The 19,072-nt window shown below is 45.9% G+C and overlaps 1 protein-coding gene across 7 annotated transcripts in view; it reads left to right on the forward strand.

Moving 5' to 3' along the window:
• Positions 1 to 18,187, forward strand: part of TRAF3IP2 (TRAF3 interacting protein 2) — a 39,061-nt gene extending 20,874 nt beyond the window's left edge. For 3 of the 7 annotated variants that reach the window (XM_014531321.1, XM_005883742.2, XM_014531322.1), the window contains 7 exons: positions 1,660 to 1,852; positions 4,706 to 4,884; positions 6,985 to 7,073; positions 10,538 to 10,606; positions 11,594 to 11,710; positions 15,198 to 15,272; positions 17,604 to 18,187. In XM_014531321.1, the coding sequence (XP_014386807.1) occupies positions 1,660 to 1,852; positions 4,706 to 4,884; positions 6,985 to 7,073; positions 10,538 to 10,606; positions 11,594 to 11,710; positions 15,198 to 15,272; positions 17,604 to 17,750 (869 nt within the window). In that variant the 3' untranslated portion in view covers positions 17,751 to 18,187. Of the gene's footprint in view, positions 1 to 1,659; positions 1,853 to 4,705; positions 4,885 to 6,984; positions 7,074 to 8,368; positions 9,905 to 10,537; positions 10,607 to 11,593; positions 11,711 to 15,197; positions 15,273 to 17,603 lie in introns of those variants that run through there. The other 4 variants (XM_014531320.1, XM_014531324.1, XM_014531323.1 and 1 more) reach the window with 4 other exon arrangements.
• The last annotated feature ends 885 nt before the right edge of the window (positions 18,188 to 19,072 follow it).

Below are 19,072 nucleotides of genomic sequence, written 5' to 3' on the forward strand. Positions count from 1 at the left end.
TAGAACACAGGGGTCTCTGTAGTCCCATCTCCCCATTCTTAGAGATGCTCTCAAATCATGGTCTCCTTTATCAGCTGGAGGCTGGGATAGACCCTTTAATCCTATTCCTCTTTCTTAAGCCCCTAATGTCGTGACCAGTCCTAAACAATTGTAGGGTAAAGTCAGGGCCAGGAGACAACCTGGGTTGGAGGAGAATAGTCACTTTTGCCAGAGAACACATGACAGGAAGGACCTGCTAGTGTCACAGGTCAAAGCAGACAACAGATTGAATCCAGGGAATCTGACCACGAGTGACTGGCTTGGGCACATTTCCAGGGCCACACAGGCAAGTTTGCTGCATCCAGACAGCGGAGACCTGAAGGGAGCCACACTAGTGAACACACAGGTTGTTTGTCTTCTTTTCCGTATTTGAGGACATTATTCCCCTGGATGTTCCCCTGGAAACTTGAATGGCGTCTGACTACCTACTGAACTAGGAATTCAGTCATTAGCCACATTCTTACCCTCTACATTCTGGTTCCAACCTACCTTGTCTGTTACTGTATTGCTTGCTTGCAAATTTGATTTCACTTTACATCCCTGCATGTATCCTACCTACAGTGGGAAAACTCGATTATTACTTTTATTATCAGAAAATGAATAAAGATATATATTCATATATTCTGAGAAACAGGTTCCTTCTTACCCTAACTTGCTATGCCTCCTAGATATCCAACTTCTTACTAGGGCAGAGGTCGCAATGCTTGGCTCACAGGAGGCGTTCATGGTTAATTTTGCAGGGTTACCCATGTAGCTCTCTCCAGTCTCCTCAGAGGCTGGGCACATCCTCACCTCTCAGATTTCCCACACTTGAGCCCCTTTGGGCCTGGGCAGTTCCCTCAGAGCTTTCCTCTCTCACCTGTACTGGGTTCCCTGCATCCCTCTTCTGGCCTTCCGTGCTCTTCTCCCACCTGGACAGGCTGCCCTTCTTCCCTTGAGACTTGCTGCTCCTAGGCTGGGCTGGGACCAACTTTCTCCGAGGTTACACATTCACTTAAGTCACTGCCAGCCCTGGCTGTGCTGAGCCCTGCCCTCTTCTAACTGCCCTGGCCTCAAGTGCACGTAGGCTTTAGCACGAAACGACCAAGAAAGTTGGGTGGTATTGCCAACTGGTTGGCTCCTTCCCAGAGATATGAGCCAAGTTTTCATTCATTTATTTCTTGGTAAGAGAAAGTGGTATGTGTGTGTGTGTGTGTGTGTGTGTGTGTGTCCACTTGGGGAAAGAAAAGGAAAGAGTAGTGATTCTTTATCTATTATGGGGACAGTTTCTCCTGGCTCTGGGTTCTGGTGATGTCGGGGAGGTTTTTCATGGTTGGATTATCCTAAGTAACTTATTAAAATGGGGGCCTGGATGTTGCTTTGCATTTTCCAACTAGAGCATCAGACTCATGATTTCACAGATGTTTTTATTTTGGAAAACAAAACCACAATGACTCAATTTAATGAAAACTATCAAGTAAATGACTGTACAAAAATATGACAAACGTTACAGAGGTGGTAACTGATATCTGGAACCCTCAGTTGGTATCAAGACAAAAAATTGCACTGAGCTTACCTCTCCTTTCACACGAAGGGACTAGAGTCAGTCTTCCCTGTTCTCTTGGCTGTCTTCTCCCACAGACGGCCAGGACTACCCTCGAGCAGCCTACCAGCAAGTGATCCAACCGGCTCTACCTGGACAGCCCCTACCTGGAGCCAGCGTGCGAGGCCCGCACCCTGTGCAGAAGATCATTCTGAATTATCCCAGCCCCTGGGACCAAGAAGAGAGGCCCGCACAAAGAGACCATTTCTCCCCAGGGCTCCTGAGATATCAGTGAGTATTACAGAACCAACTTGCAGACAGTTTTAAAATGAAAAAAAATGCTGTCAATGCAATCGAGAGCATAAAACTCTGTTGGTTTACTACCCAGGTTAGTGGCCAAGCCACACAGTGGAACGCCCCACACAGACTTTTCAGGTCAGAAGGAAGCGGAAGCTGGTTGACAAGAATCTCTTTACCAGACATATAAAGCCACTGATGACTGTTCAAAATTTCTTGAAAGAAAGGCTCCTAAGATGCTAAGTCACACTTGCTTCTTTTACCTTCAGTTCAAATAACAGTATTAAGTAAAATGTAAAATGTAGCTTTTAAAGCTACAAGCCCTCTGGCAGAAGAAATATCTAAAATTCTAAGGAAAACAAAATTTAAGCATCTTTATGAAACATATTTGGTGTTGATTAGGGGAAGAATAATAATTTCTAAAATAAACATTTATTTTGAAATAATTTTAGATTTATAGAAGAATTGCAAATATAGCACAGAGTAATTGCTTTTCTAACATCGATTTAAGCCTGCTATGGTCTCGTTGGATTTATTTGATCATTTTAGGGCAGCGGTTTTCAACCAGTGTGCCGCAAGAGTTTTTAAAACATGCACAACCTGACTATTTACAGGGGCACAGACTTCTTTTCCTTTAGATTGTCAAATAAACCAACAACAAGCAACACAATAATAGCTGTCCAGTGTGAATGAATCAAAATTATACAATTTTTCTGTCAGATCACTGCAGAATTTTAGTAATTAGTTTATGTGTGCCATAAGATGAAAAAGATTTTTTTAAAAGATATTTTATTGATTTTTTACAGAGAGGAAGGGAGAGGGATAGAGAGTTAGAAACATCGATGGGAGAGAAACATTGATCAGCTGCCTCCTGCACACCTCCGACTGGGGATGTGCCCGCAACCAAGGTACATGCCCTTGACTGGAATCGAACCTGGGACCTTCCAGTCTGCAGGCTGACGCTCTATCCACTGAGCCAAACCAGTTAGGGCGAGATGAAAAAGATTTAACATTGCTGTTCTGGGGTCATGGAGCATAAGCCTAGGTAATGAAGCTAATTCTCCTCTTCCAGATAATTTGAAAGAGAACATTAATACAGAACGTTTACTCTGTCATTATTCTTCATGATTTTGTTTTTACATTGAAGTTTAAGGCCTTGGAGACGTGATGGCAAACAGACACAGGCCATGCTTTCACAGGATGCTAGGAGGGAAGGCAGACAAGAAGTTGACAACAATCATGCTTACTTCCACAAACACATGCTAAGTGCTATGGAGAAAGTAAAATGGGTGGGGGTAGGGTAGGGTAGGGCAACTGGGTGAAGGGGTGATATCTGAGCCTCTGAGCCCTGAATAGCAAGAAGTTGATCTGTAAAGATACAAGGCAAAAACATTCTGGGCAGAGAGGCCTTAAGATTTCTGTATTAGATGAGCATTTGTCTTTTATAACAACCAAACAACTTTGGGCATAAAGTTATTTAATGCAAAAGGGATATGGAATTAGATTCCCATTAGATGAAGGCATATTTTATAAGAATTTTTCTCTGGATGAATAAAAACAACTTCCTCAAATATTCATATTTTAGAAATATAGTATAGTTTGGATTCTGTGTCATTTTCTTTAAAATCCTATTGTATAAAGTCTCTTGCATATTTTACTCTTTTAGGTAAAAATATGAAAACATAAGCAATAAGCCATATAAAAAATGGCATATACACATAGATTTTGTAATCAAAATATTTTTAAAATTTTAAAATAATCTCAAACACAAAACAAATAGAAACATATATGTTCCCACTACCTCGATTTTTAAATGTTAACATTTGAATCAGAGCTTTTTTAAAGGGAAAAAACTTAGTCCCCTTATCAGTTAGGATTCAGTTACAGAAAACAACTCTAGCAACTTTAAGCAGAAGGGCTTTACCTTGGGACTGGGTGCTTACAACATTATTGGGTTGAAGGAGCAAACTTTAGGCTGGGCTTCCAGGAATGACACCAGAGCAACACCGCAGACCAGGACACCAAAGGGGCTGCTTCCAGTGTGAGGGTCAGAGAGGCAGAGAACCAGACCGTCGCTGTGGAGCTCTCCACTCATGGCCACACTGCACAGTACAATCCAGAACCAGGTAGCCGCCAGCACTGCAGCTACTGATGCGTTCAGTGCCCGCTAGATCTGCACTGGCCACACCGGAGGCCCATGCCCTGGCCTTGACACTGCAGAGCACAAGCCACAGGAGTATAGCAGAAGCACAACCTGCATTTCCTCTGCTTCCAAATCTCACATGAGTGTGTCTGATGGTTCTTCTCAGCAGAATGTTTGTGGGAATATTGGCAACCAAAACCAAGTGGTAGAAACTTTCTGAAAGGATCTTCAGGATCAGATTTTCATCCCTATGTTAACAACATTAATACTTTTAAAGCTACATGGCCTTTTCTACTTTTTGATACGTAATCAGATGTTATCTATCATGAGCTAAAAGTCCTTTTTATCAGAATGCCTGTAACACCAACCTTGCACCACCATTATATTATGTTTTACTGGTGACCTCCTCAGCCCTGTGCATGAGACTCATCTTCCCAATTAGACAGTCCTTGAATCAAGAAATCAAATTCTGCTTCCCTTATGCGACTCCTAGCACAGGCCCTTACAAATGGTAACCTGCCCTATAGCTTATTGACCGAAACTTCATGAGCAACCCTTGTCCCTCTGGCTCAGAAAAGAACTGGAAGCAGAGGAGAAAGATAGCTCACTGGTATCTTCCCATAGTTCTTAAAGCCTTCCTGTTCCTCAAGGTGCACCTTTGTTGAAAATGAAAATTTTATTGTTGTACATGTATTCCTTCCCAGGGACCAGCCGTATAACCAGCCACCGAAACGAGCTGGAGCTCCTGAGGAGTCCTTGGAGTGTCCTGACGAACTGAGACCACAGGGTCCCCAGGCTCCGTCTCCAGCTGCTGTCCCTAGACCCCCTAGTAACCCTCCAGCCAGAGGAACTCTGAAAATAAGCAATTTACCAGAAGAATTACGTAAGTTGTTTGCAATGGTTTCTCCTCCTCCTCCTCTCCCTCCTCCTCCTCCTTCTCCGGTCTTACACTTTGAGAGTATTTCATGATTATTCATCCATTATCTTGGATATTTCTCAAGTAAATAAAATTTACTTTTTTGCTTTTTGCTAAGAAAGTGACCGACATTTTGTATGTGTGTGTTTGGTGATTCCCACACTACCAGAGGTACTCACAAAGTGCTTATCACTAGGTTTTCTTAACCATTCACTCCAACAACAAATAACCCCGCTGCTTTTTCCTTCTTCTAAATGATGCTCTTGAGGGGACTTGTCCCTGAGTAAGTTGATTGGATGCCCACGTGGTATTGGCCAGGAACCTAACTTCTCACCATAAATTAGCAGCAGCCATCAAGAACGAGGTCGTTTCCTGTAGGAATGAGCAGTCTTATTGGGAAAAAAGCAGTCTCACATTCTCCATGCTGCCTTACAACCAAATGCAAACTAAGGCTTTTTTTTTAAAAGAAATATTTGACTACGAGTCAGGTGATAATTCTTTTTCCACATTTTGCAGTCAGAAACAAAAAATGTTGAAATATCACCAAAATGTCCTCATATTAAGGTCAGTCAGGACAGTAAGTTCCACGAATCTTAGGAAAACAGCCACTATTTGTGAAATTGTTATATCCTGCTGTGCTTGCTAAGGAAGCTCAGGTAATTCTAGGAAGTCCTGTCTAAATCTAGGCACTTCTTTGAACCAAGCTTGAAAATTAAGCCTTTTGCATTGGTACTAATTCCTATTGGGGATCTATGCTCTTTAGTCCTTTAGAAGTTGAACGATCTCTAATACAATGATCCAGTGTTGTTTTTCATTCAAAAAAACATGTTTAATCTCCTTAAAGTCTTACATTATAATTTTGAGCATTTCTGGAGCATGGATGCTACCCTGCATAGGATATAGGCCTGGTGTCAGTCTGTAGATCATATTTGTTTTACCATAATTCATAAAGGGAGTCCTAAAATTATTACATAGGAATTTGTTGAATATAAAGTGTTGAGAAGAAAAGAAATTGAGTGCCATCAATATACCTGGCTGCTTAAAAGAGCCAATATGACCATTGTACACACTTCCATTTGAGAGGCGGGTTTCAGAAAACAAGAGCCTAAGCATAGATTAATATAAAAGACTCATATTTTCTCTCCAGCTCCACTTTCTTCTCCACCCTCTGCCCCAGGGGCTTCCTGAGATATAGCGGGTTCATTCCAGACTAGAAACCAACACAGAGAGATTGTTCATCTCTCATATTAACGCGCTAGCCAGATAATTTCCCCAAGGCGTAAGCCTGAGAAAACACTGGTTCTCACGCTGCCTGGGCCAAGTGTGTAGGCACAATACTGTCTGCCGCCCTAGGCTGACCTAGGGAGGCGCGAGGGAGGCCGAGAGCTGGACCGCCTAGAGGCAGTGACTCTCCTTCAAGCTACTGAGATTTTACTAACATTTCTGAGTTGTGCTTTAGTCTACTCCAACTTCCTGGCCTTTCCCCCACCACTGAGGGGATGGGGAGGAAGGAGGGAGAGGGAACATTTTCCCTCTCCCCTCACTTGCTCTTGTCAAGCAAGAGTTCAAGGCAGCAGAGAGCATCACAAGATCAAAGGAGGACACCACAGGGTGGCCCCATAGCAAGACTCAGCTTCTTGGCCTGCTGTGAGAGTCATTCCTTAGGCACAGTGCCAAGTGTCTCTAAGAAACCAGGTGGCGTCCTGATTTTAAGGACATGCAGGTTCTGGGTGACGGATTTTCTGTTAATGCATCATGTGGTTTTTCAGAAGACCTCCTCGGCTTGGCTCAGCCTGCCCGCGCTCTCCCCTGTGCCTCTGCTTTCCACGCACCATGAGCAGTCTGCACGCCCTGGGACAGACCCCCTGCTCCTTTGGGCCTGCGACCTATGTCCTGAGGACAGCAGTCCACACTGCTGCAGGCATAGACCCTTAGACCAACCCCCACCCAGAGGTTTCCCTTTATTATTCTAGAAGAACAAAAGACATTGCATACAATTTACATGTATTGTTCATAATACACGTATTCTTTGACTAGTTTCTAATAAATGTGAAAAATCTCTCTTAGGGAAAGTCTTTATCACTTATTCTGTGGACACAGCCATGGAGGTGGTGAAATTCGTGAACTTTTTGCTGGTAAATGGCTTTCAAACTGCAGTAAGTATTGTATCCAAAGAGGAGACTGAACAATTAAAGTGAGTACGGGAAAAGAAAAGCACAAAAGGAGACAAATGATAAATAGCTGCCGATGTTTTAAACTAAATGATCTGATTTACGTGACTATGAACTAAATGCTTATGAATTTAGGTAATTATTTTCTGGATTTTAAAGTCTCCAGCATGTCTTCCCTGCGAGAACCTCTGAGCAGCCCGAAGGGTGTTAATGCCGAGCCCAGACGCAGCTGACCCCTGGCCTGAAGGAAACGCCAGCCTCTTGCTGCACTTTGTCCCTTTGCCCTCTTTCACCCGCTTTGGTTGTGCTTCCTGTTGCAGGAGGCGGCAGGCTTCCCCCGCTTACTTTACAGGGTCCTTTGTTGTGCTGGGGGGTTTGAGGCAGAAGCCTGCAGCCTGGGTCCCCCGCCGTGCACAGCTGCCGCGGCGATGCTTCTACCGCAGGGCCAGGTTCTTGGCTGGTCTGGTTCTAAGGGAGGGAGGCAACCCAGCCCTGCGGTCCACTGTGATCTTGGCCCGAGAAATCTCAGGAAGCACACGCTCCTCAAGTCCCCCTGTAGTGCCTTGCCACCGCTTCAAGCCATGGAAGCTTTTCTTGACAGTAAATAAAACATCACAGGAGCCTACGTGGAAGGCTGGCTTTCCTCAAACACTGAGGCCACTTCTTTTCCTCCCCGAGGCCTGCTCTGGGTATGCAGTGACAGTGAATTCTAGAGTGTGGCAAAAAACTAAGGGGAATGTCTAAGGATAGGAAGGTTGCCGGATAAAGAGGGAACACTTAGTAAATAAAAATGTCCATTTGCAAGATTATCTGACATCATTTAACAAGGCTTTTTACTTGAATTTTTTCTCTATTCTATGATTTTTTAAAAAAATACAAGTGTTTGAAAGTTTAAAAAAGCATACAATTTATACACTCCAACTTCATGACTATATTAGAGACCAACATTTCAATTTCTCATTTCTGGAATAAGCAAGTGCTGTGGCAACCGTGACATAAAGTCAAATTACAGGACATAAGGCCAACATGTCAGAAAAGGTCTTACTTTTGGTCATTTCCAAATAAGCATATGGATTGCCCTGGGAGAAGAGGACAGGTTTTTGTGACCTAAACAACCAGAGGCTGCTGAGGCAGAATTTAAATCTCTCCTTGACCTCACCTCTGCGAAGCCCTGTGGTAGAGTCACGAGCCCAGTCCTGGCGGCTCACTACTAGACTGATGCACTAAGACCTCCTCAGTGGTGAGAAAGCTTCATGGGTAATTTAAGGAGAGTTTTTTAAAGGGACTGTCTTGGGAATATCCTGGGACAGCAAAAGCAGGGACTTGCTACCACCCCTAGGTCTAAAGAGGCAAGGAGCAGTGGTTATAGCAACCTGAGCAAGGACGGCTGTAGTGGTTTGCTAGGGCTGCTTTAGGGAAAGTGCCACAGACTGGGAGGCTTAAACAACAGATATTTACTTCCTCGAAGTTCTGGAGGCTAGAAGTTCAAGCTCAAGGTGTCAGCGGGATTGATTTCATGCTGAGGCTTCTTCCTTGGCCTGTAGTGGCCATCTCCTTCTGTCTTTCTCTGTGTCCTATTCTCCTCCGGTAACGACGACAGTCATATTGGACCAAAGACCACCCATGTGACCTCATTTACCTTGATTACCTCTTTAAAACCCCTATCTCCAAACACATTCACATTCCGAGGCACTGGGGGTTAAGACTTCAACATGATCTGGGGGGGAGAGGGTACAATTTGGCCCGAAACAGCGGCCATGTGGAGAAGTTGGCCTGACAGAGCTGTGGACTTTGGCAGAGATCTGGAGAGACAAATGGAAGATAGCCAGTACATTGTGCCTCCTGGAATGTCCAGCTCACAGCAGGGAATAATTTAGGTGCTGGGATAATCATTATCATCATTTATTGAGTATTTACATCACACCTGGCACTATGATATGCCTTATCCATGTTAACTCATTTTAATCCTCACAACCACACTAGGAAGTACATTTATTAACCACCTATTACAAATGAAGGTAATAAAACTTAGAGAATTTTAGTAATGTTTCCAAACTCATGCAAGTGGGAAGTGCAGAAGCCAATCATAGAACCAAGAGTGGAGCCAAGTTGTCCGTCTATTCTCAGCCCCAACATTATGGGGCTTCTGTCCTGTAGAACAGAAATGGATTGCTGACACAGTAACAGAGAGTCACAAAAGCTTTCTCAAGATTACTTAATGTAAGTCATTGGACAGCAGACATTTTAAAGCAGCAAATGGTCATTTTTAATGTGCCATCAGTAAAGAAACATATTCTGAGCTCACATTATGTACCATATGTATCTGCCAGTTTGGTGAACATGAAGCATTATCTCGTTCTAGGAAGCTTGGGACCAGGTTGAAGAAATAAATGAGACATTTAGTAAATGAAAGAATGTTACGATAATGTGTGTGTCACAGTGGGGTAGAGTTTGGTGAGGTGAGGAGGAGGAAGTCGGTGTGTGGGGAGGACTCAGAGAGCAGGGGGCTAGCACTGTGCTTTTCGGTACAGTGCCAGGGCAGGGCACTTGGGGAGGAGAGAGGTGAGACTAGATTGTAGATGCCATGGACAGCTTGCTGACCCCATCCGTCCTAAATAGTGAAATGACATTTAAGACAACTGATCTGGGAGCAAGTGGTGTGGCTGAATCAACTAACACCTCCTCAGGACACTGGACCTGAGTCACCCATTCCAGCACATAATCCTCCTTCCAATCAAGAGCACCTTGTACACACTCACTACCCTCTGGCTATAGGACAGGTCTGAGCCCAAGAACAGCCTGACATTCAGGCTACGGTAAAACAGAAGACAACTAATTTTTCTCCCCTTCCAATACTCCTTCAGGGACTTTATATGTCTTTTCAAGACCCAAGAGGTCTACTTCTTGATTTTCATCATAAACCATTTCCCACCATCTTAGTAATTGTTTTTGTGACTATTCCTTGGATTTGATCCAAGTTTCATGCAATCATTTTTAAACATATAGATTGAAGCTGGACATAATACAGTAATGATGACCTGGCTAATGCAAGTAAAGCACCACATTTATATCTCAATACTTGCACACCATGTAGCCATTAAAATGTTCCAGAATCATATATATATAGTTGGTTTGTGTGTTATTGGCTTACATCCAACTTGTTGCCCATGTCTCTCAGGTTTTTAAAACATAATTATGTGTAGGCAAAGACACATTTTGATGCATGCCTGTATACCCTAATTATGGGTATTAAATAGTTCAATGCCTACTAATATTGAAATAGGGAACATTATTTTTAAATTGTATTTTCTTTAGACTTACACGTTCCTCCCTGCAAAAAGCATGAGTAACTTTTTCTATTTTAAATGCATATAGTCTCGTGTTTTCTCTTGCTGTGCATCTAGATAAAGCTTCTCATTAAGAGCTGCTTCCCACATCTTTCCTTGCAGATTGACATTTTTGAGGATAGAATCCGAGGCATTGATATCATTAAGTGGATGGAACGCTACCTTAGAGATGTAAGTACATTTCAAAATCCTGAGTTTATTTTCTGGTGAGAAAGACAATTAGCTTGTGAAGTTATTTTATGAAAGAAGCTCTGGCACACCCACCAAGTCCAAAGCCGAGAAAGTCCCAACAAAGCCTCCCTTGTTGGCAGCCGTGCAAAGACTTGGAGAGGAAGGATGGGGTCGCCCTCCTGGACAGGCACAGGCAGGAAATAACAGTCCAACCAGACACAGGTGGTTGATAACAATCAGAACAAACAATTTTCTGACCAGAAGAGGGAAGGAGGAAATGAAGGCGGGAGTGGGGAGGGAGAGGCAGAATTCAATTTAATCCAAGACCACCCCAAGTGTTGTGCAGGGCTGGGCTGAAGAGCTTTCCTGGCACTTTGTGCTTCAACAAGATAGAAATTGATTGCTGCCAGCATGTCCCTGTGGGCGCTTTAGCTGCTGCTTTGGGGGAGAGAGCGGGTGGGGAGGTCTCAGCAGGCTGGAGCTTTTGGCTTTTCCTTTTGTGTGCAGCCTGGCATCTGCTTTGTGTGGAAGGTCTGGTCCTCCTGCTCACGGGCCCTGCCACCAGCAGGGCAGTCAGGGCGCAGTCACTGGCAGCTTCGATCGGCTGCAGGAGGGAGGGCGTTTCATCGTTGGGGCTGCAGAGTCTTTCCACCAAGATGCAGATCACTTAGTGGTTGGGGCTTTCATTAGCCATGGGTTAGTGATGGCTGTGGAAAGTGGTGGGCAAAACCGCATCCATTTAGGAGAGCTCCACGCAGAGCCACTTGCTCTGGGTGTGTGCAGGGAGCCGGGCGGGAGGCAGAGGGGAGCAGGGAGACAGCCGTCTGCCTGAGCGGGGCCAGTGCTTTCACGGAGAATGAGCCCAGCCCTCCACCCCCACTGTGTCAGACAATGCACACAGCCCTGCTGGCCGGGTTCCAGCCTGCCTTCACCAAATGGACCGCACGTTACACTTTCATAAACATGCTTTCTCCCTCTCATTAACAGAAGACAGTGATGATAATCGTAGCAATCAGCCCCAAATACAAACAGGATGTGGAAGGCGCTGAGTCGCAGCTGGACGAGGATGAGCACGGCTTACATACTAAGTACATCCATCGCATGGTGAGTGGTGACGGCCCGCAGCACCTCGCCAGTGCTGGAGACGGGCTCTTTCTTCTGTGAAGGCCTGTCCCTCACTAGAGACCAAGCGAAGGCGTGATGCCGGTGAAGAAGCCCAGGCAAAAGAGTGGGGGGCTGCTACCTTTGGGGCCTTGGGCAGTTCAGCACTCCTCTGAGACTCAGTGCTTTTGTCAGTAACAAGGGCAGAGGGATCCGTGATCTAAGTTCCACGATTCTGGAATCAGAGCTCTGCTGGTTTGATTGTTTACCAAGTGTGAAGGCCTAGGTCAGTGGTCGGCAAACTCATTAGTCAGCAGAGCCAAATATCAACAGTACAATGACTGATATTTCTTTTTTGAGAGCCAAATATTTTAAACTTAAACTATATAGGTAGGTACATTGTTATTAACTTAATTAGGGTACTCCTAAGGCTTAGGAAGAGCCACACTCAAGGGGCCAAAGAGCCACATGTGGCTCGCGAGCCGCAGTTTGCCGACCACGGGCCTAGGAGGATCGACAGGCGGGGCAGTGAGGGGCGGGGCTCCTGTGGGGTGTCATATCCTGTCCCCCACCTTTTCACAGAGGCAGAGTAGCCTGGCGAAAAGGACTCGTGCGGTTGGTTCAAAATCAGCTTCCTCACGTGTAGGTTGTGTGACCATGGGCCAACTGCTCAAACCTCTCTGTGCCTCCATGTCTCTATTCTTCATCGCTCATGAACTGTGGGGTCTGGTCAAACCAAAACCAGGGGGAGACATTTATAGGGAGTTAACTTACTCAGCATCTGATGGAACGTTCTGATGGAAAATAACACCCAGCTTTAGAACTGGCTGTTTTATGGGCGAGCAGTCTTCCTGCTTTCAGCAGTTACAGAGATACTGTGCAGACAGTCACACTTGACCAGGATGCCAGACTCGACATGCTTGACCAGGATGTCAGGTGCTCCCATAGTCCCTACTGCGTGCTCATATGTGCTGGGGGTGTGGGTGTTCTGGGCCTCTCACCCCACCTCAGACACAGCTTGTCTGCCTTTCTCCGGCTTGTTTGTTTACCAAAGATTCTGAGATTTAAAAAGGCTTGAAGATCACTAGACTAGAACCTGTAAGCCCCATCTCAGTCCTAACATTCCCCAGGGGGCAAGCACCTGGAATGGGCACTGACGAGGCCAGGAGGATGGGCAGGAAGCAGAAGTGGTCCCGATGGAACGGGTGAGCAGCACAAGGCAGTAGGCAGGCAGGCCGGCAGGAGCCTTGCAGCTTTACCTCTGGGGACGCTGACTTAAATCAGGTCTGTCCTGCGGATCAGGAGCACAGGAAACAGGCAGGGTAGGTGGGTGTTCCCCATCTGGGTCTTCAGGGTCTCTGTCACCTCTTCTACCAAGTGCCCGGCACATACTTGAACTTAGAACCAACTCAAAGTAAACACCAAGGCAAGGTGGTGCGGTCACAGAGTAAGGCCGAGGAGTCAGAGGGCACGTCTCCCTCCTGCTCCATTCTCTCCGGGTCTGACAGCCCACGGGCAGGGCCCAGAGAAGTATCGTTTCTGCCCTGAAAGGTCATGGCTGGCCTGGGAGCTGCCACCCCTTGGCTGTCTGCTGCTACTTGTCTGCGTGGCCTCCTAGCACTCAATGTCCTGTCTGCATCTCTAGGAACCGGGCAGTCCCGAGCGGACAGCTGGTGTGTGGGAAGGGCTCCAGGTCCTGCGAGGTCCCGAGGAAACCTGTGGAGCTCTGCTGGAGTGCTACAGTGCCGGGCAGGAACATGGCTCAGCCCGGAGCTTATCCGACCGCCCAGCTACGAGCCAGATTATCACACTCAGTGTCTTGGGCAACGATGTCCTGGGCCCTCCCTCATCAAGGAAGAGGCTGAAGAGGCCAGAGGCAGTCGTGCCTTCTGCCCGCCTGGCAGCCTTCCTGGTCCCCTCCAGGCAGCAGCAAACTCCCGGACAGAGGGTGTGAAGAGGTGCCCAGGAGGGGCTGAGTCATAGAGCCAGGACTGCACACAAAGCCAGTATCTGGAAATATGGGCGAAAAACATGCACTCCTGCCGGTGGCCCCTCCACAGGCGGAGCAGCCCGGTGAACAAGTTTACAGTGTCCAGTGCCCTGGGAGTCAGGAACTGCTCCCAGTGCTTAACTCTTAACGAGTAAACTCTGCCCTTCCTCTCACGTGTCTGCACTGATATGGCTGGTGCTTTGAGGGGTGCAGTGCTTTGGTCACTTTAAAACATGCTTTTGGCGTCGTCTGATTCTCAGTGGGAGATGGTTCTGAGAAAACACCTTGTGGATGATTTGTGTGTTGTGTGATTGGGCGTGTATGCAAATAAGCATGAGTGTGGACGAGTGTGAGTTTAGGAGGGGTTTCTTTGGTGAATTCAGTAACGAGCCATCGCCACTGGCACGTCCCTCTCGGTTCTGTTTTTATTCCATGCACGACAAAGACTCCTCCGTAATAAAAATCAATTGGAAGATGAAATAGTTGGAACGCATAATTCCTCTTCTCCTTGTCATCAGAAGCCTGCAAAGTTGGTGCTGGTCACAGGATTTGGAAGACTCTGACTCCTCTCAGTTTGAAAATTCTGGTTTTGATGGAGCTCTGGAGCTAAAGCTCCTTGGGCCACTGCAGTGTCAGGACAAATGGGAACTGGTGTGGGCAGCCTACGGCTTGGAAGTCAGACCTCTTCACAACTGACCCCCCCAGCCTGCCTTCCTCACCTCCAAGCCCATCCTGTGCTCTAGCTGCAGGGCATTACCTGCCGGTCCCAACCCACTGACTGCTGCCACAGCTGGGCATTTGCTCAGGCCCTCTTCTATGCTGAGAACGTCCTTCCCCTCTCCCCCTGCCTGACCACATTCTTCTTCCAGCATCCAAATGACACCTCCCTTGTAACTGTCCTTGTAACTGATGTAGAATGGATGGCCCCCATCTGGGGCTTCCACAGCAATTTGTTCACACTTTCCACACTGCACTGTGGTTGGTAATTTACCTTCTGACTGCTCACAAAACTGCTGGCTTTGTGCCGATAGGGTTTGTTTGTATCAGCGGTATTCTGGTAAGCTGGTTCACCCTTAACCCACCCCCCCCAAAAAAAACACACACACACAAAACCCTGATTCATAGCATCTTCCCATTTCTGTGGTATAACTACTCGCACGATGGCCAATTTCAAGCTACCAATGTGAAGACACTGAACACAGAACTGGGAAGAGGCACACATCTGCCTTTTGTGAGCTGACGCCAACCAGCTCAGCAGACCCCAATCCTAATCCTTAAAACAAAGTCTAGCACAGAGCGTGACGCTGATTAGGCCTTCAATAAGTGATTGGTGAATGAGGAAATGGCATAGATGTGTAATGGGGAGAGCTTCAAATTATAAGGGTGAGGCACTCAAGGAAATCAGAATAAAGGCACTGTGGGCTTGCATGATTGTGGGTACTGTACATTAACTCCTCATCCTCGTTCCTGAAATTAAACCTTGAATTTGTTCTCTTCCAGATGCAGATCGAGTTTATAAAACAAGGAAGTATGAATTTCAGATTCATCCCTGTGCTCTTCCCAAATGCTAAGAAGGTAAGCAACAAACAAAAATACCCTCAGAATTCAAGCTATGTTTGCTATCTGGGATTTTAAGTGGAAAACCTAGTCAACTCTATCACTCCTTAAAGAACAGTGTTAGAAAGATCAGCAAGTAGCACCACTCAGTTCAGCAGCATGAAGAGAGTGTTATCTGATAGGCCATCGCTGTCCTAATTGTTTGAACAGCTATTACACACAAAGAGGTAGTTTGTGTTTTAACTTATGAGCCAAAAAGAGACTGTTCATCTGATACTTCTTATCTCTTGTACATAAAAGTCAAGATGTGTACTTTTTTGCTGGCTGTTCCACGGAAGTATTTTGTGGCACACAGTTCAGCTCTCAAAGCTGTAGAATACAGGAATTAAATCTACACAATTATCAAAGTGAACTTTGCTGTGGTTCATAGGAGGGCTTTTGCACCAGAAGGGCTTGCCAGCAGGTTTGGGGGATGGGGGCAAAACACACCTGAGGCCAAGCCTCGGCAAAGGGAAGGCAGTGAGGTGGTAAAGTCTTGAAAGCGAGACTGCTGCACCCTGAGCTCAGGCCCAGCTGCACTCCTGGATGCCAGGACTGCATTGAGACTTCGGGATGAGGGAGGGCCCAGTTTATGTGAATGGGAACCCAGGGTTGCACAGTTCACAGCCTGCACAATAGCCTGCCTTTCCACCCCTTGCCCAGGCTCTCACTGCAAGATCTCCTTACTGGTCTCCCTGTCTCCACTTTGACCCTGTATCAGCCATCCTCTGCTCTGCCATCAAAGAGGGACACCCAGAATGTAGCTCTGGTCTCTCTCCAGCTCAAAAGTTTCATAGTGGTTTCCTACAGACTACAAGATCATCTCCACCTTTCTTAGTGTGACATGTGAGGCCCCTTCGACAGGCCTGTGCCCACATGCTCAGCCTTCCCTATCACCATGTGCAGATGATTCTGTGCTTTGGTCAAACTGGACTCTTTGAGCATGCCCTCCCACGCACACATGCTTTCATTTTCTGTGCCTTTGCACTTTCTGTTCCCTCTACTAGCAGTGCCCTTCCCTGACTTGTCTGTCTAGTGAACTCCTGCTTATGCTCATGTTACCCAGCCTCTCCAGCCTCTCCTGATCTCTCTTCCCCTGTGCTGACCTTGATTCGTGGTGTGTGGTTGGGGTAAAGGCACTGGGAGTCACTGTTTAGAATTACTGGAGCAGGGTGATGGAAAAAGCTGACCAACTTTCAGTTGGTTTTATTAATGTTTTTAAAACTTCTTCAAACAATCCCTTTGTTGCCTGTGCTCAGGGCAGATTGCTCCCACCACCTGACCCCTGGGTATGCCGTTGCCTAGAAAACAGTTTCTTTTTCTTTATACTTTGACTCCCTCATAAGACTATTAACTCTTCAAGGCAGTACCTGTGTCTTTTTCATTTGGGTGTCATCAATACCCAGCATGATGCCTGACACACGGCAGGTGCTGCTTCTCAGCTCATCCTGCCGTCCCCAAAGGCCTGCCATCTCCTCAGAGAAAAACCTGCAAGGCTCTCTGTGACACAGCCCCCTCCACTTCCGGACCCTCACCTCCTCTCTCTCACTCGCTCTTCTCTAGCCACACTGAGTTGCTCCTTGAACCAGCCAGGCGCACTCTTCTATCCGCCTGGACTCAGGTCTCTATAAAGCTTTCTCCCTCCGCTCTTTTCTAAACACCCTGTTTAAAATTAAAAAACCATTCATCCTGGCCCCAGCACTGCTTATCCCCTTTCTCTGTTTTATTTTTCTCTACAGCATGTATCCCCATCGAACACACGAGATGTTTTTACTTATTCAGTCTCTGTCTGTCCCCAACAGAATGCCCACTCCTTGAGGGTAGTCTGAAACTGCACCCCACAACCCCCGGCTCAGTTTCTGCCTTTGCCTGCTAATGGAGGTCTGCTGGGATCCTTCTACTGCAGGCCGGACCTGTGGCTGGAGTGAAAGGATAATGAATTAGATTAAGTCTTGGCATACTTCTTACAAAATCACAGGGGAATTCGAATCACTCTGCATGACCTCAGTCCTACCCCTTTTATGTGAGGGTGGTGAAAAGCACATTGAAATGCAAAGGGCAGGTAGCCTGGGAGACTGACAGAAAATGCTGTGCACATGTGGTTTCCATAATGAGATATGCAGCTTGCACCCGAAGCCAAGAGCACGTCACATGCTAACCCCTTCCAAAAGCAAAACACTGCAGCTCCCAGGATGGCTTGGTAGGAAATGCCCCAGAAGGGAAAGCCATAGATGTTTGGGAACCAAGCCTGGGATCTGGAATCCAGGTTTTTCTCTAATGGCCTTTGCTCCTGTCATTCTCTCTCCATAGGAGCATGTGCCCACCTGGCTACAGAACACTCACGTCTACAGCTGGCCCAAGAATAAAAAAAACATCCTGCTGCGGCTGCTCAGAGAGGAAGAGTACGTGGCTCCCCCCCGGGGGCCTCTGCCCACGCTTCAGGTGGTGCCCTTGTGACACCCCAGCCGCAGCTCACTGGGGCCGGGCCACATCTGGACCCTGTTCTGGCAGGCACTCCTCTAGCTGAGGCTGGCTGGCAGCATTCACAGCTGTTTGTGTTCAGTCCCTCCCTGAGGGGCCCTCCAACCCCAGAAAACCTGTTTTGCAGCCTATTCTTCCTCCTGAGACCTCCGCAGACCCTGTCTTTGGAATGGAGGCGGGGCTGCTCTGCATTCCCTGCTTCTCATCCCCACTGCCTGTTCCTCCGAACAGTCTGACTCGTCCATTCTGGGCCTCTCACTGCTTAGCAAGGAGCTCATATAAGTGACCACATGTAAATGACCACAAACACCCTCCCATTGCTTATGGCCACTTTTATGTGTTAGCCAGATGCTTGTGTGGCCTCGGACCAAAAGGATTCATGTACAAATAATAAAACATTTACTCTTTTGTAACATTGTGTTTCCCTTATCTCAAAGATATATAAATGTATAATAATATGGGCAGCTGCTTCAAGGACCATCAATAAAGCTTCTTAGATATAATATTAGACAGATGTAACAGACTATATTAAAAGATTCAAGCCAGATAAACAATCCCTTTAACATAATCGTGAAAACTTTATTCTTGCAGTAGAACTTTTAAACAAAACAACTTTGTACTACACATGACCGTGATTCTAAACAGAATCATAGTTCTTAGGGTCTTAATATATATGTAAAAATATTTGTGTGTTATATGAAGTGACAGGGTGTACAGTGCAGGCTAGAATTGGGGTTTGGGAGATGTGTTCCAATCTCGGTGCTATCACGAACTAGCTGTGTGACCTTAAGCAAGTCCTTTCACTTTTCTGAAACTCCGGGGACTAGTTTATAAAATGACATGGACCAAAAAGTATTTCTAATGACCCTAAAAGGTTTAAGGTCTAAGACCTAAATTCTAAATACTCTGTTCAAGAATAACTAAGTTTTCATTTTCATAATTATATTCTCCCAGGGGATGAAATTACATTTTCTTAACAGAGACATTTTCTTATTTTTTTAAACAATACCCTCACATTCATAATTTTAGGGAAAAATATATCTTGTTCCTTTTGTCTACAAAAAAGAATAAACAAAATATATATCCTATATAGAACAAGGTGGAATAACTTTAATAATGGCCCAAGATGAGTAATCCAATATGAAGACTTTTCAGCTATTTCTTCCCTTATCTGTCTGCCTAACCTCTTAAACTATGAGATAGTTCAACTTTATGTGTCACCATAGCAAAAACAATACTTATCAACTATAAATAATGAACTTTGCTAATGAAATGCAAAAAGCACTAGTTTTATTTAC

Source organism: Myotis brandtii, unplaced genomic scaffold, assembly GCF_000412655.1.
Source record: "Myotis brandtii unplaced genomic scaffold, ASM41265v1 scaffold8, whole genome shotgun sequence".
Classification (NCBI taxonomy): domain Eukaryota; kingdom Metazoa; phylum Chordata; class Mammalia; order Chiroptera; family Vespertilionidae; genus Myotis; species Myotis brandtii.